The sequence below is a fragment of the Xenopus laevis genome, chromosome 3L (assembly GCF_017654675.1).
Source record: "Xenopus laevis strain J_2021 chromosome 3L, Xenopus_laevis_v10.1, whole genome shotgun sequence".
Classification (NCBI taxonomy): Eukaryota; Metazoa; Chordata; class Amphibia; order Anura; family Pipidae; genus Xenopus; species Xenopus laevis.
The window spans coordinates 80,522,955-80,541,488 of record NC_054375.1 but is presented as its reverse complement, the minus strand read 5'-3'; the positions used below and the strand labels follow the sequence as shown (position 1 = coordinate 80,541,488).

Sequence of the window (18,534 nt, the reverse complement as noted above, 5' to 3'; positions counted from 1 at the left end):
TTCCTCAACCTCACTGCCCTCACCATAAAGAACCACCAACAATGCTTCAAATGAAGTTCAGTTTGTCAAGTCTAAAGGGGTTGCCTCTGGTGAAAAATATGTGATACCTTTAATTGCCAACTTTAATATAACAAAGCAAGCTTTTAGAAGCTTTTTAGAGCATTCGGTACCCTGTGCGCAACTTCGGATCTTCATGAATTAGCGTTGTCCAAGCAAATTTACGCCTGGCGAAGTGTTGCGATGAGCACAAAGCCAGCACTTGTGAATTTTTGCAGTTAAGTAAATTTGCCCCGATATGTTTCAATTCACAGATATGCCTTTCTCTCTGTGATTGAAAATATCCTTTAGGTTCAGATATGGGATCCATCCATAAACCTGGTATCCAGAAAGCTCCAAATTACATAGAATCCATTATAATCAAATAGTTTCAGTTTTTAAAATGTATTTGCTTTTTTGTTATTATAAAGAGCAAAGTTCACATTTATGGATACCCTCATTTAAAGATCAAGCAAATATATATATATAATTTACATATATATATATATATATAATATATATATATATATATATATAATATATATATATATATATATAAATATATATAATATATATATATAAATATATAAATATATATATATAAATATATATATATATATATAAATATATATATATATAAATATATATATTATCAATATTATAAGCTCAATGACACTGTAATTCAATCTAGATTGTAGGACACTTACAGTAGCTCAACACACACACACGCAACAGGACTTTCATACAATGTGAACAAAAGAGACAACTTGATACTAAAATATTTTATTTTGATTTTAAAATAGCAAGAATGTTCAGTTATTGCATTGTTAGATTGCACTGTAAAAATGAAACAAAAAGCAGAAAAAGGCAGTTGTGTGCAAAAGGAACTCTTCATCAGCAATGCATATTATTCATACACCTACTGTACTACTGTATTGGGACCATATCTCCAGACTTCACAACAGATAATAAACAGTCTACTGCAGAGCAGCTAAAAACTGGTTGATTTGGAGACAGGAATAAATGAAACCCAGGCCATTCCAGAAATGGAATATTTTGTGTTTCAGCCATGGTGTTAGGTTACATTTAAAAAAAAAAAAAAAACTGTCAAGATACTGTTCGTATAATATAAGGCTAAATTCATCAATTTACAGTCTTTTCATCCAAAAACCTTCATTTTCTCACCCCTTTAAAAGAAGAAACAATAATTGTACCTGTTGCAAAGCTAACGTTTAACTATACAATAGATGTCATAGCTTGAGCCACAGGCTTGCTTCCATGGGCATTTCTCAGCAATCTATACTAGGCTTACCAGGAAAACTACACCTTCAGAATGAATAGTAACCAACAGATAATTTATATCATGAGTTATCTAGTACAGCTCTTAAAAGACAGAGCTCTGTCCTTGGTTTGTGTGTGATCAAAGTGAATTGTTAGACCCGGGGGGCAGTCATTAGTATGTAAAATGGTGGGTATTTCAATTTGGGATTATTCAATGGCACATAAAGTACTTCCCAAAATGCTACCAGTATATTTTTTATAAAAAGCCTTTATTTATATGAAATAGTGGTTTACATATGGACTGTTTAATGTAATTTATTTTTAGAGACCTGAATGGTTAAGAAGTATAGTTTCCCTTTCATAATCCCAAACAGCAACAAAGGTAAAGTGACAAAGTCACAAAGAGAACGTACTGTATCTGGTTCCCTGAATCAGCTGAACATTCAATTTATTCAGTAATAACTCCTCCCTAAAATATTTTCAAAAATAAGTAAAACCATACCCGAACCTCTGACAACTCAAGTTATGGTCTCACTGGACTGATCTGTGATTTAGCACAAATATAGAGGAAAAGTCAGGCCAGGTACTTCAGAACTGTAAGTTAAAGTGGACCTGTCATCCAGACAAGCATAGAGGCGGGGCAGACAATTACTTTCACTTTCCATTCAGCACTTCCAAGATGCCACTGCTCTCCACACATTTCACCGTCTCTTCACCATTTAATTGTGTAGTCAGGGCATGGGGATGGACATCAGGTCCCCCATTCTGGTGCACAAACAAGATTCTGAGGTGATACAAGGCTTGTCTTAATAACAGTGTCCACAAAATGGCTCCTGCCTGCTTGCTATAATTATGAATTCCCAGACTGAAGGAAACAAGATTCAAATAATTTATATAGTGTAATTAAAGTTCATTTTGCTTGACTAATGTGATAAAATAGGATTTTGAATATTGTTTTTGGGTGACGGTTCCCCTTTAAGAAGGGGAGATTGGGGTAGTCATACCTTGAGATGAACATTTTTTTTACTTTCTGTGATTAGTATAAAAGGTCCTTTTCATTAATATTACCTGAACAAAGATACCTGTTGAAATTATTTACCAATAGCAAACCTTAATATTGGTTATCAACATTAAAAAATGCAAGTAATGATTTTATTTAACAGAGTCCCAATAGAATAATATGTGTTCCTAAAACACTGGGCATACAAGAATGCATTATTTCTAGTATTTAATACACTTTAGCACACACTTTAAACACTGCTCTTTCACTCGTAATCACTTAAACATGCCAATATATTTCAACTCAATCCTATGGTCAACATAATACTTTTATTACTTCAACTGGTCTCCTGGACCAAGTATAACAAAGTTAATCAGCTATTACAATTTTAGCTCTTATCAATGGGGAAATGAGAGTTAAAGTGCCATACATTAGGTTCTTCTTTTGCCGAGTAATAGTCAGCAACTGTGATATTTATACCACCACTCGTTTAGCTGTAATATCCTGCTGACTGACAAAATGTGTTTATTTTTTTGCCTGCTTTCAATGTGGTAGATTTCTACAAGATAGCCAAAAGAGATATATATTTCAGTGTACAGTGCAAAAATTATTTGATTAAGTTAATCAAAACCATCTAATTCCATGGTTATGAACCCTAAAACAATATGCTGCTGGCATAAGTCAGAACACTACTGCTGCTTGCTAAGCTTAGGAGAAAGACATTATCATCATCATCATCATTATAAAGAAAGAGCCAGATAGATGTCAAAATTAAAGCCATGATGCTAGGGGGGAAAGCACACACAAAAGTCTCTATAAATTACAATCTCACAAACAATTAAAATAATTAAATATATATTATACTTTTTTAAACAAAGTTCACAATACTCTATGGGCAGGCAAATAAAAAATAAATAAACAAATTCAGCAAGACATCATGGTCTTTATTTGAGGAGAATGTTTTTTTCCTTCCTTTCAAAAAACCTTGCTTGGGTTTACATCATCTTCTAACTTGGCATTCTCAATGCCACGTGCAAATAATTTTATTAGTTGGCAGTGGACCCTAGGAACATAAGAAGTGAAAATTAGTCATGAGAGTGAATGGTCACAATACATCAACCACAAGACTGGAGAGTAAGAACAATATAAATAAAAACCTCAATTTGTCTTCCCAGCAGTTCTGCAATTAGTAAGAACGCAAACAGATTTAACCAAAAACCTGTCTATGAACAGGGAATTATATACCCATATAGTCCCCAGACCATACAAAATCATTAGCTCTCACACAACAGTTTCATGCTTAAGATAACTGGAATCTTACAGCCATTTTTGCTTCTTTTACTAAAATCTAGCAAAAAAAAAAAAAAACTTTCTATAGTTTCCTAGAAAGGAGGAAGGAGATCACACAGTGCATGGGACCAGTTATCCCGTGTGCTCGGAACCTGGGATTTTCCAGATAAGGGATCTTTCTTTCTTTTCTTACCACAAGTCTACTAAAAAATCACCACCAATAAGGATCGATTATATCTTAATTGGGATCAAGTACAAGGTGCTGTTTTATTATTACAGAGAAAAAGGAAATATTTTTTTAAAACGAGAGTTAGATGTACTCTACAGGAGATGGCCTTCCCATAAACCAGAGATTTCGAAAAATAGGTTTACGGATCCCATATAGCTGTATTGAACGGTTTTCCATTCTACTGCAATGACACCACTCCCTCAGTACCATCCGCTATACTAATTATTTATAGTTTTACTTAGACCAGGTAATTAACTGTGCAATAATGTCACAGGATTTAAAACCATTGATCTATTTGAAATAGAAGAACTAAGCATCTATGAAAAAGATTACATACAACAATCCAAGTATGCTGCTGCAACCTTTAACAGGACAACTTGTTCTGAATAACTCAGCATGAGAAATCCATAATTATTTTTGGTGTTACTGTTCCTTTAATAGATAGTGGTATGGATCACATTATAAAATGAGGTGAAGAAAAACACATGCCCCCATTATGCTTTAACAAAAGGATTTGCTGCATTCACCAGAGTAACTGGGCCAATTAACATAAACTCTATGGCACAAATACACATCGATTTCTATTGTTTTCTATTTGTTATTCTAAACACGATAGACCAGCACAGGTAAAGAAAGGTTTCATTATACAACTTTAGTTCTACAGAGCAACAGTGGAATAAATTGTTTCATCCAAACCTCCCTCATAATTATCCTCCTCTATAATTAAATATGTTGTCTCTGTATAAGAGATTAAAGTGGCAATGATGTAAGAGATTGGTTTGTTTAACACAGCTCATTAACTGCTGATTCTAAAGGGTAGATAATAATGGTAGAAATACCATAATCAAAAACCTTTATCCAACAGATCTGCACAAAGACACAGGATTTTATTTTGATTAAAAGACAGGGGAGAACACATGCACATCTTTAAGTATAAGCATTGTTTATGTGGCTCCGGTAAATAAAGGCGAGTTGTGTAAGGAGATTATCCTATCAAGTTAAGCAAACATTTACAACTATCAACAATTGATTTGAGCTTCGACTAAATAAACTGCAAGTCTGCAACAAGCCTATGAAATAATATTATGAGATACAGGTATGGGACCTGTTATCCAGAATGCTTGAGACCTGGGCTTTTCTGGATAATGGATCTGTCCGTAATTTGGATCACCATACATTAAGGGGCAAATTTACTTATGGTCGAATATCGAGGGTTAATTAACCGTCGATATTCAACTGCCGAATTGAAATCCTTCGACTTCGAATTGAAATCCTTCGACTTCGAATGTCGAAGTTGAAGGATTTACCGCAATTCGTTCGATTGAACGAAAAATCGTTTGATCGACCGATTAAATCCTTCAAATCGAAAGATTTTAATCCATCAATCGAACGATTTTTGTTCGACCAAAAAATACTTAGAAAGCCTATGAGGACATTCCTCATAGGCTAACATTGACTTCGGTAGGTTTTAGGTGCGAACGAGGGGGTCGAAGTATTTTTTTTAAAGAGACAGTACTTCGACTATCTAATGGTCGAATAGTCGAACGATTTTTAGTTCGATTCAAAGTCGTAGTCGAAGGTCGAAGTAGCCAATTCGATGGTCAAAGTAGCCAAAAAAAACCTTGTTTTTTTTATTCTGTTCCTTCATTCGAACTAAGTAAATGGGCCCCTTAGTCTACTAGGAAATCATGTAAACATTAAATGAACCCAATAGGCTGGTTTTGATTCGAATTATATCTTAGTTTGGATCAAGTACAAGGTACTTTTTTATCATAACAGAAAAAGGAAATCGTTTTTTAAATATCTGGATTATTTTGAAAGATTGCCTTTTTGTAATTCCCATCTTTCTTGAAAATGGGTTTCTGGATAATAGATCCTATACCTGTATCACACCTGGAGCTAACATAACCAGACTGAAGATGGCTTGTGAAGATTGTGTGTTTGATGACAGATCTTTCTGGGGACAAAATTAGATGGTGGAATAATCTTTTAGAAAATAATCCATGTGGGCCAAGCAGAAATATTAATTTCCATCTGTATAAAATCCTGAGACTAGACTCAGGGAAATATGTGCACTGCTCAATTAAAAAAAAAAAAAAAAGCATAAGACTTGTGCCATGACCTGTAAGGAATATAATACAAAGGCAATTACACATGGCTTAGAATGAAAAAAAGGAAAAAATTATGCTTCTATCCAATCATAAGCAAAGCCATTAGTTGTGCTTGACCATGACATTATTATAGCACGTGAAGTGATATGTTTGGGAAGGGAAGAGATTAAATCTAGTCTTAGGTTTATCAGGCAATAAAAGTCAGGCATACCTCATTTCAATGGCGGTCTGGTCCAATGTCTCCCCATCACAATTCCAAATGCTATTCACATGGTTACATCCACATGATGGATGGTCTGTGCATATCTGAGAAAAGTTTTTCTTGCCAAGAATTCCTATATCTGTGCTTTCATTGTCTTCATCTTCAAAGTGTTTTGGAGTAAACTGAAAATTCTTTACTCGATAAACTTCAACAAATGGAAAGTCAAACTAATAAAATAAAAGTGAGTATAAGTAAGTTAATAAATATACTGGCTACAAAAGCCCACACAATCAATTTAATTGAGGGATTATTCAACAATCGTGGGATAACAGGCCACTCGAGCCACCCATCTATAGATATGTTACTACTGCTGTTTAGCAAGTGCTATGGTATATGGTATTTAGTAGTTATAAATCAAAAGCAACATTCTCTTTCGTTCAAACGAAAAACTACTCTGAAGAGCGGTGAAATGTTTTCAAGTGTTTGAAACGTTTCCTTTAGTCTTACTGCTACTAAATAACATATGAAATGACCTGGATGAATGAAAATCTTCTGGACCTTAATCACAAAAGCTTTTGAGATCTTTATGTGCTGCTGTACTAGTAAGTGGACAAATGCACCTACAGGAAGGCACTGATTCCTACAGCACAGCCAGGGACCCAATATATAATTTAATATAGAATTTATGTTTCCAGGTAACCCTTCACTGTACCTTGTGTTCCTGCATATCAAAAAGCCCAGTTAAAGACCACTTGTGATTAAGACTAAGTGGACCCCAAGAAAGAAATTTAAACTCAACCCAGCATAAGGTTATCTTTCTCTTCTGCAGCTTTGTGTTTTAAACGCAAGTCTTGCTACCAGACTCTAGTCTGAATAACACAATAGAGCAGTGATCTCCAACCAGTAGCTGGCGAGCAACATGTTGCTCACAAACCCCTTGGATGTTGCTCCCAGTGGCCTCAAAGCAGGTGCTTATTTTTTTAATTCAGGCTTGGAGGCAAGTTTTGGTTGTATAAAAAAAAGGTGTACTGCCAAACTGAGCCTCCTGTAGTCTGTCAGTCAACATAGGGCCCACCAAACAGCCAATTGCAGTCCTTATTTGGCACCCGGGGAACTTTTTGCATTCCTGTGTTGCTCCCGAACTCTATTTTTTAATGTAGCTCACGGGTAAAAAAGGTTGGGGACCCCTGCACTAGAGGGTAATCCAAAATATAGTAATGAAGTAATAACAATAAAATACACCTTCACAACATGATAATGAAGCTTTTAACTGTGGCATTGGGTTACTGGAATAATATGAACTGTAGATTGGGCAATCCTTTTTTTATTGTTTTTTTTTTAATGATTCACCACGAATTCTATATTTTTTCCTTGCACGCAACAGTGCTTTCTGCTATGTAGTGCCAAGGCTGTGTGAACTTCTCGGTTGTACTGGCAGTGACCTGTACTTAGCTATGATCTGTACTCAGCTGTGAATGGTAGGAGCTCAAAGTTCACAGCCTGTGAGCCAGCTCTTTTGCACTGCAGAGCATAAAAAGTCTGCACAAAAAAAAAGTGCCTGCTATGAGATTAAAAGCATTTTATAACCACAAAAAAAGAGTGATATTTGTCTATATATCTATGTTAGAAATACAATTGAATACCATTGTATTTAGATGTGACAAATGGAGATCTGCTTGTGTCAAGGCAACAATTAATTTCAGGTTACCAAGAGTAGCCAGGCAAACACCTCCCGTTCTTCATTAAATCACACATAAGAGAAAATACTGCTAAAAGCAATATTGTTGCCCTATAAAGATTAAAATAAAAGGTAAAAAAAATAGAAGCAATACTGAGGAAAATGTAACTAGTTTTCACCTGTTACCATGTCTCCTTCCCTTTTTTAGCTACACATACTTGCTACAGTTCTACTGGGGTGTATACACGGAGAGCCCTTCATTTCAGATGTGTAAATATTTTTAACAGCAAAAACAAAGACCTAGCGTTTGTGTCTAGGTGTCAGTGTTTGTTACCTGGTCTTTATTGCTTGTGTGCCTGATAAGGTGCCTTAAAAAATCAAGTCTTGAGCACTTTCTAACTAAAATGAGATCTGCACTTCCATCTGCCAGGTGAGCTGCTGGTGAAAGGCCATTGGGGCTTCGTGGACATGCACAACTCATGCTGACAGCATTGATTGCCATGAATCTTCCTTTGATTGTTGTCCAGTCATCGTCTTGTTCTTAAAATCAATACAAATAAACACAAATTCAAATATACATGCTGCTAGAAAAACTAATTATAGCAAAAACAACAACATTAAAAAAATGAAAACCAGGAAATGCCATATACCTTGTACAGGATACTATCACTAAACAATAAATACCAGAGTTAAAAAAAACAAACAAAAAAAAAAACAACCAGTGTATGTTACGTAAGGAGAGCATTACTGAAAAAAATACTTAACACAACATGGACCTATAGCCTACTTACTGGTCATGTAACTCGGTTCCACCAAAATCTAAAGGCAATGGTACATGGTGAAGTTACAGCGTTCTGCCCTCCATTGGCACTAAGAATAGTCTACAGGTTAAGCAACAGCATTAGTTAAATAAGTATTCCCAATAGTAGGTATACTATGATGGCTCTAAAAGTGCAAACCGAGTAAGTTAAATGCACATAACAGCTGGCAGGTGAAAATCATTTATTTTCTCTTTGCAATATTCCCATAAGACAAACACAAATGGAAATAAAAATTAATTTCTATAGATTTTTTTATAGGCTGAAAAAAAAAAACAGAAGAAATCAGAGGCATCTGCATAGGGAATAATGTACACCCTATTGTAAAATATAAGGACATTATGAGCCACGGAGGAGTTCTATGACCAAGGCCAAATTATTTTATACAGGTGTTGTTACGCCAAGGTTATTTTTTTTTTTTTTCTTTATAATACACAAGTCATGTGACACAAATCACCCCACTAAGCAAATATTATTGCTGTTATCACTAAGCACCATTTATAAGGATAACATTTAAAGGCTATTCATCGGTATTTGTGTGATGGTCTATGCTGCAGTCACAGATCTTGGCTGGCAGCTTCTCAGTCTCACTTGTAAGCTCTGTATTGCATGCATAAAGTCGTTGCACTGGACCATGAAGACAGTAATGAACTCCATTAAATTCTGGGAGTGAGAGACTTGTTTGAGTCTGGCAGGAAGTGTATGTATAATATATTTATATACAAATTCAAATTCAGGGGTCAGGTTGTCATGCATCAAAATTATAGAAGGATTCAACACCACTAAATCTATGCAAGTTTAAATTTTACACCACCAGAAATGAATTACACTAAATAGGGCTCCTATTCAGCAGAATCTATCTTAGGAGTTTCTTTTCGGTTTAAGCTTTAGACTTTGGCTTTTCCTTTCACTGAAACAGAAGATTAACTTTATCCTAGAAGTGATCATATCAACAAGCCCACAAAGCGACTGGACCAAAGTGATTCACTTGACAAAGAGCTTGCAGCGTGAAACATGCCATGTATTAAAACACATTCTAGTGGCTGTTCACTGCCAACAAGTTTAATTCATGAAAATAGCAGAGATGTCTTGTCTCTTTCATTAAATGAGGTGATAGTAATGAATGAGGCATTCTATAGACAGATACTAAGTGGATGAAGAGACAATATATAGACAGAATAGTATAGTACTAAAGAAACACATTGGCAGATTATGGAGTCTAATCTCATTTACCGAGCAGTGTTATTACTAACGGAAATTATTTTAAAAACTAAATACCGAGTCACAAATCTACAAAGCTGTGAGCACACTTGCAGCCAAAGTCATATTACCAAACAAAAATGATTTGCTGCCGATTTAAACATATTCCTTTAATTTATCTTCTAGAGGCTTTATTGGTGTGAGCATTCACAGCTCTTGGGAAAATGCTGACTTTCAAGATGTGCTTGCTGATGCAGTGAAAAACATGAGAATGCAGTGCAACAGATTTCTATCTGAAATGTGCTGATACAGATAACCGTAACGCATTATTCTCTCTGTTACAGCAAATTTCCCTCCCATGCGACTAAAAATGTGTAAATGTTGGGAGCACTATTTAGCGGATGCAAATGAATCATAATTTCCAAACTCAAATACAGGTATGAGACCTGTTAGCCAGAATGCTCGGGACCTGGGTTTTTCCGAATAACGGATCTTTCCGTAATTTAGATCTTCATACCTTAAGTCTACTAGAAAATCATGTACACTTTAAATAAACCCAATAGGCTGATTTTGCTTCAGTAAGGATTCATTATATCTTCGTTAGGATCAAGGTACTGTTTTATTATTACAGAGAAAAAGGAAATCATTTTTAAAAATTGGGGTTATTTGGATAAAATGCAGTCTATGGGAGACAGCCTTTCAGTAATTCGGAGATTTCTGGATAATGGGTTTCCAGATAACTGTTTCTATACCTGTATCTATATACTGTTGTTGTTTTCACAAATAAAATAAATTATATCCTAGCAAATTATATAAAACCCCTTTGCAATACTGATTTCCCATTAGGCTGCCATTAAAACAGTCACTATACCATTGGTTTATCCAGTAGAACTATGCTTAGTGCAGGGGAATACCCATGTTAGCAATACATTTATGGCATCTCTATGTATAGATTATAAGTAGCTGTGCCATTTTCAATCCCTTTTGAATGCCAACACACCCATACATGTCATATCTCCTATTCAACCCAAGTCTCTCATGATATATTATGTGTATAATTGCATTATATACACCACTGCTGTCCAACTGGAGACCCGTGACCCCCCTCACCTTGTGTGTCCCCCCACATGAAAGTCTGCATGCTGTGTCTGCTTACCTTGCGTAAATTAAAAAGGTATTAGTACTGAGATTAAATGGCCCCTGCATTGTTTACACCTCAAATTCAGACAGTAAGATTCACACTTTTCATCTTCACTGCATTGTTCACACCTGTGACACATCTATTGTTCACACTCCTAAAGCCCCATACTGTTCATACATCAGAGCCAGACTGAAAGTGCCCACATTGTTCATCTGTTCAAACATCAGACAAACTGCTGGAGGGGCACCAGCATTGTGTCACTGTATGAAGCACAGTATGAACTGTTCATCTTAGAGTGGTCCTGATATGTTTCCCTGTCTCCTGCGGTTTTCTGCCTGCCCTATGCTCACTGTGTGCGCCATAATCTGCCTGCCCTATGCTCCACATGTCCCAGACTCTGCCTGCCCTTTACTCCTTGTGTGCGCTATACTCTGCCTGCCCTATGCTCCTTGTGTGTGCCATACTCTAACTGCCCTATGCTCCTTGTGTGTGCCATACTCTGCCTGCCCTATGCTCCTTGTGTGTGCCATACTCTGCCTGCCCTATGCTCCCTGTGTGTGCCATACTCAGCCAGCCCTATGCTCACCATGTGCTAGACTCTGCCTGCCCTATGCTCACCATGTGCCAGACTCCGCTTGCCCTAATCTCAATATGTGCCAGACTCTGCCTACCCTATGCTCACTGTGTGTGTCAGACTCTGCCTGCCCTATGCTCCCTGTATGTGCCATAATATGCCTGCCCTATGCTCATTGTGTGTGCCATACTCTGCCTGCCCTATGCTCCGTGTTTGTCATACTCTGCCTGCCCTATGCTCGCTGTGTGTGCCATACTCTGCCTGCCCTATGCTCCATGTGCCCCAGACTTTGCCTGCCCTATGCTCACCATGTACCAGACTCTGCCTACCCTATGCTCACTGTGTGTGTCAGACTCTGCCTGCCCTATGCTCCCTGTATGTGCCATACTATGCCTGCCCTATGCTCATTGTGTGTGCCATACTCTGCCTACCCTATGCTCACTGTGTCTGCCAGACTCTGCCTTCCCTATGCTCCCTGTATGTGCCATACTCTGCCTGCCATATGCTCCTTGTGTGTGCCATACTCTGCCTGCCTTATGCTCACTGTCGTTGTCATACTCTGCCTGCCCTATGCTCGCTGTGTGTGCCATACTCTGCCTGCCCTATGCTCACCATGTGCCATACTCTGCCTGCCCTATGCTCACCATGTACCAGACTCTGCCTACCCTATGCTCACCATGTACCAGACTTTGCCTACCCTATGCTCACTGTGTCTGCCAGACTCTGCCTTCCCTATGCTCCCTGTATGTGCCATACTCTGCCTGCCATATGCTCCTTGTGTGTCCCAGACTCTGCCTGCCACAGAAGTTGGACAGCACTGATATACACATTAGTAACCCTTTGGGAGATGAACTTGTGGTCACCATAACCATAATAATGGCTGCTTAGGCATGATTACGGACTCAAAAGTAACTTCACAGTATAATTGGAGCATAATGAAGCAAATGGAGAATATACCCAGATTTTCATGTCTCCATTAGGCAAATTCAAAATGAAAAAACACTTTCTTTCCATGTGTGACTCATAGTAGGAGAAGGGCAGTGGGAAAATCAATGAACAGTGGAATGCCTGTATTTTGATTTCTTGTGACTCGTGATTTCACATTTTGGCCTGAAAAAAAGATTTATAACTGCATTCACTACTAAACAGGTAGGCATTACTAGTAAAGCAAGCAGACATTTTTACTGCTTTGTTTTTGGCACTGAAAAAAAGGTTGCTGGCCATACATTCATCAAAAGCACAGCAACCTAAAAATGCAAGTTGCTAATGAGAATCAGTGAGAAACATGAGGCAATAATCCCTAATGGGATTGGGGTTGTATATGTACTATGGTCCCAGATGCTTTCTTCTCTGTACATCACGTGCACCTTAACTACATGGAAGGCAAAGTGAAATATTTGTTTCTATGGTTTGAATATGCAAAATATGGGTTGGTATGGCATTCAGCCAAACCTCTTGTAAAACAAAAGAAAAGGGAGCTGCCAAGGATTCACCCAGGGATCCGGAATAAGATGGCCTTACATCCTACTCACTGCTTGCAGATAATATTAGTCAAAACTGTGATTCCGTAACCAACAGACCTGAAGGACTGCAGAAGCTGAAAAGTACAGGTGCCCAGTGGAGGAGAAAGGCTTACATACTGGATACATTTGAAGGACCCAAGATGAATGCTGTGAAGTATGTCAATTGTTGTCCACGTGCAAAATTACCTGGTCCAGCAGCTTGTTTCCTGCACACTGGGGAAAAGGCCATTTGCCTGATAAGCTCTTTCAAAAATCAAACTTGTGAGTAGTATTTTAATGAATACAAATGTTTAAATGTTTTAATAGCCTATACCACCAATGCGTTCCCCTATTGTTCTTTAATTTGCCGTCTATTTAGTATCTGGGGAGCCTTGTGCCTCAAAAGGCCTGAGCTGCCAGATCCCTTTAAAAGAACGCACCACTGCCAGGATTTTATTATAGAGACAGTACAGATTTGCACATTTGACCTCTAGTAAAACATTCTGCAATTTTTATTTGAATAAAACAAAATCATAGATTTGGTGCATCCCTTTTAAAATATGTATTAATGTGTGTGTCTCATACAGATACCATACTGATCTAACACTAATACAGTGTCATGTCTGCTAATGTACAAGTGTTAATAAAGTTATATCTTCTTGAAGCAAGAGATAGAGCTACCTTTATCCCATCTCTTAAGCAGAATGGCAACAATCCCAATTTCTTTTAACTTAAATGTACTGGTTGCTCTATGTCAAGATTATGATACATATATTAGTGCTAACAAGTAGGGATGTACCAAATCCACTATTATGGATTCGGCCAAATACCGAACCCTAATTTGCATATGCAAATTAGGGGTGGGAAGGGGAAAGCATTTTTTACTTCCTTGCTTTGTGACAAAATGTCAAGCAATTTCCCTCCTGCCCCTAATTTGGATATACTAATTAGGATTCAGATTTGATTCATCCGCATAGAAGGATTCAGCCAAATCCAAATCCTGCTGAAAAAGGCCAAATCCTGGATTCGGTGCATCCCTACTAACAAGTAATTACTTGCCAGTGGTTTATTTTCTCAGTAACTGGCTGCCTATATTGGTTTGGTGTTATCCCTTTAGCAACATAAATTACATTAGCCATAGAACTGCCGCCATCTTGGCTACCTTTTTTCCAGATGCAACATGGCCAAGGTCATGGCCTGTAAACACGGATAATCTTTTCCTATTCCCTTCACATGGCAGTGGACACTTTAGGGTTAATCCCTCCTGTCTGTGGACGGAACAGGAATTAGTAGCAAATAAAAGGAGGCCCCTCCCCTCTGCCGCCATCTTTTTTTCTTCCTGCAAACTCCCCCCTTACGTGCCAGTGCAGAAAGCATCTCATGTACTGAAGCTCCGGGACCGAGCTGTCGCTTGTGGGAGTCTCCGGAGGGACTGGCGAGTCCTTGGCCATCCGTTGCCTATCAGCGTGGTAAGCCGCAATGCCGGACACAACCGGCGCATGCGCAGTAAATTCGCTGACGGACCCTTCCAAAATGGCGGAAAGGTAATGCGTATGCGCAAGATTCAAATAAATGCGGAAGCGGGAAAAAACGCCTGCGATTCTTCGCTCAGCGTTCGTTCTCCCCACGGTTTGCTGCCACACAGTGTTAGTGCCTGCTGTTCTGTGAGAGGGTGCAATCTGTAAGTATTATACTTCTATTTTATACACGCTGAGCCTAAAGGACGGAACCTTTTCTAAAAGCTTCATTTTATTGCAGTGACTGGTGTAATGAGCTTAAGACGCTCTCATTCAGGCTCCAGGGGGTGAGTCCTGTATCTTTTTCTTCAATCTGCAATGAGGAAAAGAGAGATGCATTTACAAACGGAAAATTTTTTCTTTTTCTACAGAAGTTCCCCAAATAGACTGGAGCAAAGGAGGAAATCTCACAGAACGGAATGCATCTACTGTGAAGATCCTGTTGTGCCAAACAAGAAAGTATGCAGAAAATGCATGGATGAAGCAACAGGTGTCAATTCTAAACAATTCACAGACCTAATGGATTGGATGAAGGAATCCTTCAACAACTCCATGTCCAACATGGTTTCCGAAGTAACCAACAAAGTCCTTACCAACATCAACTCTGAACAAGCCAGTGCCAGTGGGAGAGTCAGCTCCAAACAGACCAGAGAAAGGGAACATTCCACATCAGAAGGTGAACTCTCGGATACGGAAACGGAGGAAGAGGAATGTGAAATGCCTTTGGATATGGTTGAACCACTTATCAAAGCAATCAGGAAAACTTTAAACCTTAGAGATGATCCCATTCCCTCTAATAAAGACAAGATGTTTAAATCCTCATCGAAAAGAAACCACCTTTTTCCCATACATGAAGTCATCAAAAACAGTATGGAATCTGAATGGGAAACGCCAGACAAAAAACTGACACTCCCAAGGAAAATCAAGAAGTTATTCCCCTTCGTGGAACAAGATTCAAAAATATGGGACAATGTCCCGAAAGTAGACGCAGCCATCACCAGAGTTGCAAGAAGAACCACTCTACCAGTGGACGAGGGGGTGTCTCTAAAAGACACTATGGAAAGGCGTCAGGACTCCACACTCAAAAAACTTTACCTGGCTAATGGAACCATCTGCAAAGCGGAAGTAGCTAATACTACGGTTGCCAGAGCCAATAAAATCTGGATAGACGAATTGGAACATGCCATAAAATCGGGTGTGGAAAGAACCAAACTCTTAGAAATGATCCACGACATAAAAGTGGCCAACGACTACTCCGCTGAAGTTTCCTTAACAAATGTGAAACTAGCAGCCAGAACTATGGGTTTGGCCGTCTCAGCAAGAAGATCCCTGTGGCTCAGACACTGGAATGCAGACTCGCAGTCAAAACACAACTTGTGTTCATTGCCCTTCAAAGGAGACCTACTATTCGGTACCAAACTGGATCAAATCATCTCCAAAGCCTCGGCGGGAAAATCTGCCTTTCTTCCACAAGAGAGAAGAGAGAGAAAATTTCAAAACAGGAATCAAAAAAATTCCTTTCGGGACGCCAGACAATACAGACCGGGGAAATACAATGCCAGACAGTGGAAAACCAGGAGCCAAAACTTCCAAAACCCCCAAGGTTTCAAAAGAGACCTCAAAACTGATAAAAATAAAGCATGAAGGTGCGAGAGTCCAACTGTCTTATATAGGCGGGAGACTAAAAGATTTCAAGGCAGTTTGGGCTCAAGAAATCCAAGACGAATGGGCAAAAGATATAGTATCAGAAGGATACCTTCTAGAATTTGCAAAAAAAACCCAAGTCCTCTTTCACCTCATCAGACAGACCAAGATCAAAGGAGGCAACTACACAACTAAAATCCATCATAAAGAAGTTACTACAAAACAAAATAATCTCCAAAGTACCACCAAACCAAAGATTCAAAGGTATTTACTCCCACCTTTTCCTCAAAAGAAAGGCGAATGGGGAGTTCAGAGTAATTCTAAACCTAAAACATCTAAACGAACATCTCAAAGTCCCAACTTTCAGGATGGAAAACTTAAAGTCAATTGCACTATCCCTTTCCACAAAGGATTGGATGATAAAACTAGACCTACAAGATGCCTACCTACACATCCCCATCCACTCAGATCACACAAAATACTTCAGATTCAAGACCTTGGGGGGAACATTTCCAATATACAGCCATGCCATTCGGACTGGCCACAGCCCCAAGGATATTTACAAAAATCCTAGCACCTGTCTTGGCGAATCTAAGAATAATGGGGATACAAATCTACGCCTATCTAGACGACATCCTCCTGAAAGCTCAATCAAAACCTCTATTGCTGGCTCACCTCACCTCTACAACCCATTACCTGTCAAAATTAGGCTGGATCATAAACTGGGGAAAATCCATGATAATCCCATGTCAGAGGATAGAATACCTGGGCACGATCTTAGACACCAGGGAGATGACCGTCAGCTTGCCAAGGACAAGGGCAAAGGACTTAAAGGAAAATATACAACAACTCATTCTTCATCCCATTACGACAGTCAAGATCTGCCAAAGCACAATAGGGAAAATGGTCTCCACCATAGATTGTGTCAGATGGTCGATGATACACACTCGGAGTCTCCACTTCAATTTCCTATCTCAATGGAACAAGAACCCCAAAACACAAAACCAACTAATATTTCTCACAGAAGAGACCCTACAAAGCTTGAGATGGTGGTTACAAGAGAAGAACCTTCGAATACCTATGCCACTACAGATAGACTCATGGACCACAATCACCACAGACGCCAGCAGTCTGGGATGGGGAGCTCACATGGGGGTCCACAAAACCCTGGGGTGGTGGAACACAGAAGAGAGTCAAAGATCCTCAAACTGGAGAGAATTAAAGGCGATTCACCTAAGCTTACTGGCATTCAGCCCTCTCATTCAGGGAAAAGCGGTCTGGATCAAATCAGACAACACTACAGCAGTGAGGTACATCATGAAACAAGGGGGCACAAGATTTTGGAATCTGTTAGCCTTGACCACAACTATTCTAACTTGGGCAGAAAACAACCTCTTTCTCCTCAAAGCTTCCCACATAGCGGGAAAAGACAATGTGATCGCAGACAAACTAAGCAGAACTCTCCCCAAGGGAGGAGAATGGGAACTGAGCCAAAAAATCTTCAAAATGATTTGGGAAAAATGGGGACCCTTCAAAATAGACCTAATGGCCTCCAGATCCAACACAAAGATGGAGAATTTCTGCTCTTGGAAAAGAGACCCGAAAGCCTCACTGACAGACGCTTTTTCAATAAAATGGAATTGGGGCCCCCTTTACATCTTTCCCCCGTTCGCATTGATTCAGAAGGTAATTACAAAAATCACTCAAGACCAAGCAAATGTGATCCTGATTGCCCCTTGGTGGCCGAGACGAGTTTGGTTCCCTCAACTTCTCCACCTATCCAAGGGGAATTATTGGAAACTTCCAAACCATCAAGACCTTCTAACACTGAAATCTGTGAACTACCCTCATCAGGAGAAGCTAGCTCTAACGGCATGGCGCTTGAAAGGGACAAACTAAAATCCCTAGGACTGTCAGAAGGTGCCATAAACACCCTACTAGCTGCCAAAAAATCAGCTACCACAGAAAAATATTTCAAAACCTGGGAAAAGTTCTCAGAATGGTGCAGGAACAACAATTCTTCTCCCATATCCAACTCAGAAACTCAAGTGGTAGAGTTCCTTCAAAAGGGTGTAGACCTAAGCCTAAGCAATCCCACCCTTAAAGGACAAATTACTGCAATCTCCCACTTCTCGGGAATCCGCTGGAGTTCCAATCCTCTCATCAAAAGATTCTTCCAAGCGCTTAAAAGAATCAGGCCGGCAACTAAAACAAGAGTTCCCCCTTGGGACCTCAATCTAGTACTAAAGGCCTTGACTTCTACTCCATTTGAACCCATGGACAAAGCACCCCTAAAAATTGTCAATTTAAA

At 38.9% G+C, this 18,534-nt stretch overlaps 1 protein-coding gene across 3 annotated transcripts in view; it reads right to left on the bottom strand.

Annotated features, from left to right (window-relative positions):
* Positions 1–803: 803 nt before the first annotated feature.
* The window catches only part of cerk.L (ceramide kinase L homeolog), a 57,734-nt gene continuing 40,003 nt past the window's right edge, over positions 804–18,534 (bottom strand). For 2 of the 3 annotated variants that reach the window (XM_018250985.2, XM_041585099.1), the window contains 3 exons: positions 8,162–8,367; positions 6,159–6,376; positions 804–3,380 (listed from right to left, as the gene is read on the bottom strand). In XM_018250985.2, coding sequence (XP_018106474.1) covers positions 3,293–3,380; positions 6,159–6,376; positions 8,162–8,367 — 512 coding nt within the window. In that variant the 3' untranslated portion in view covers positions 804–3,292. The remainder of the gene's footprint in view (positions 3,381–6,158; positions 6,377–8,161; positions 8,368–18,534) is intronic. The other variant, NM_001092758.1, reaches the window with a different exon arrangement.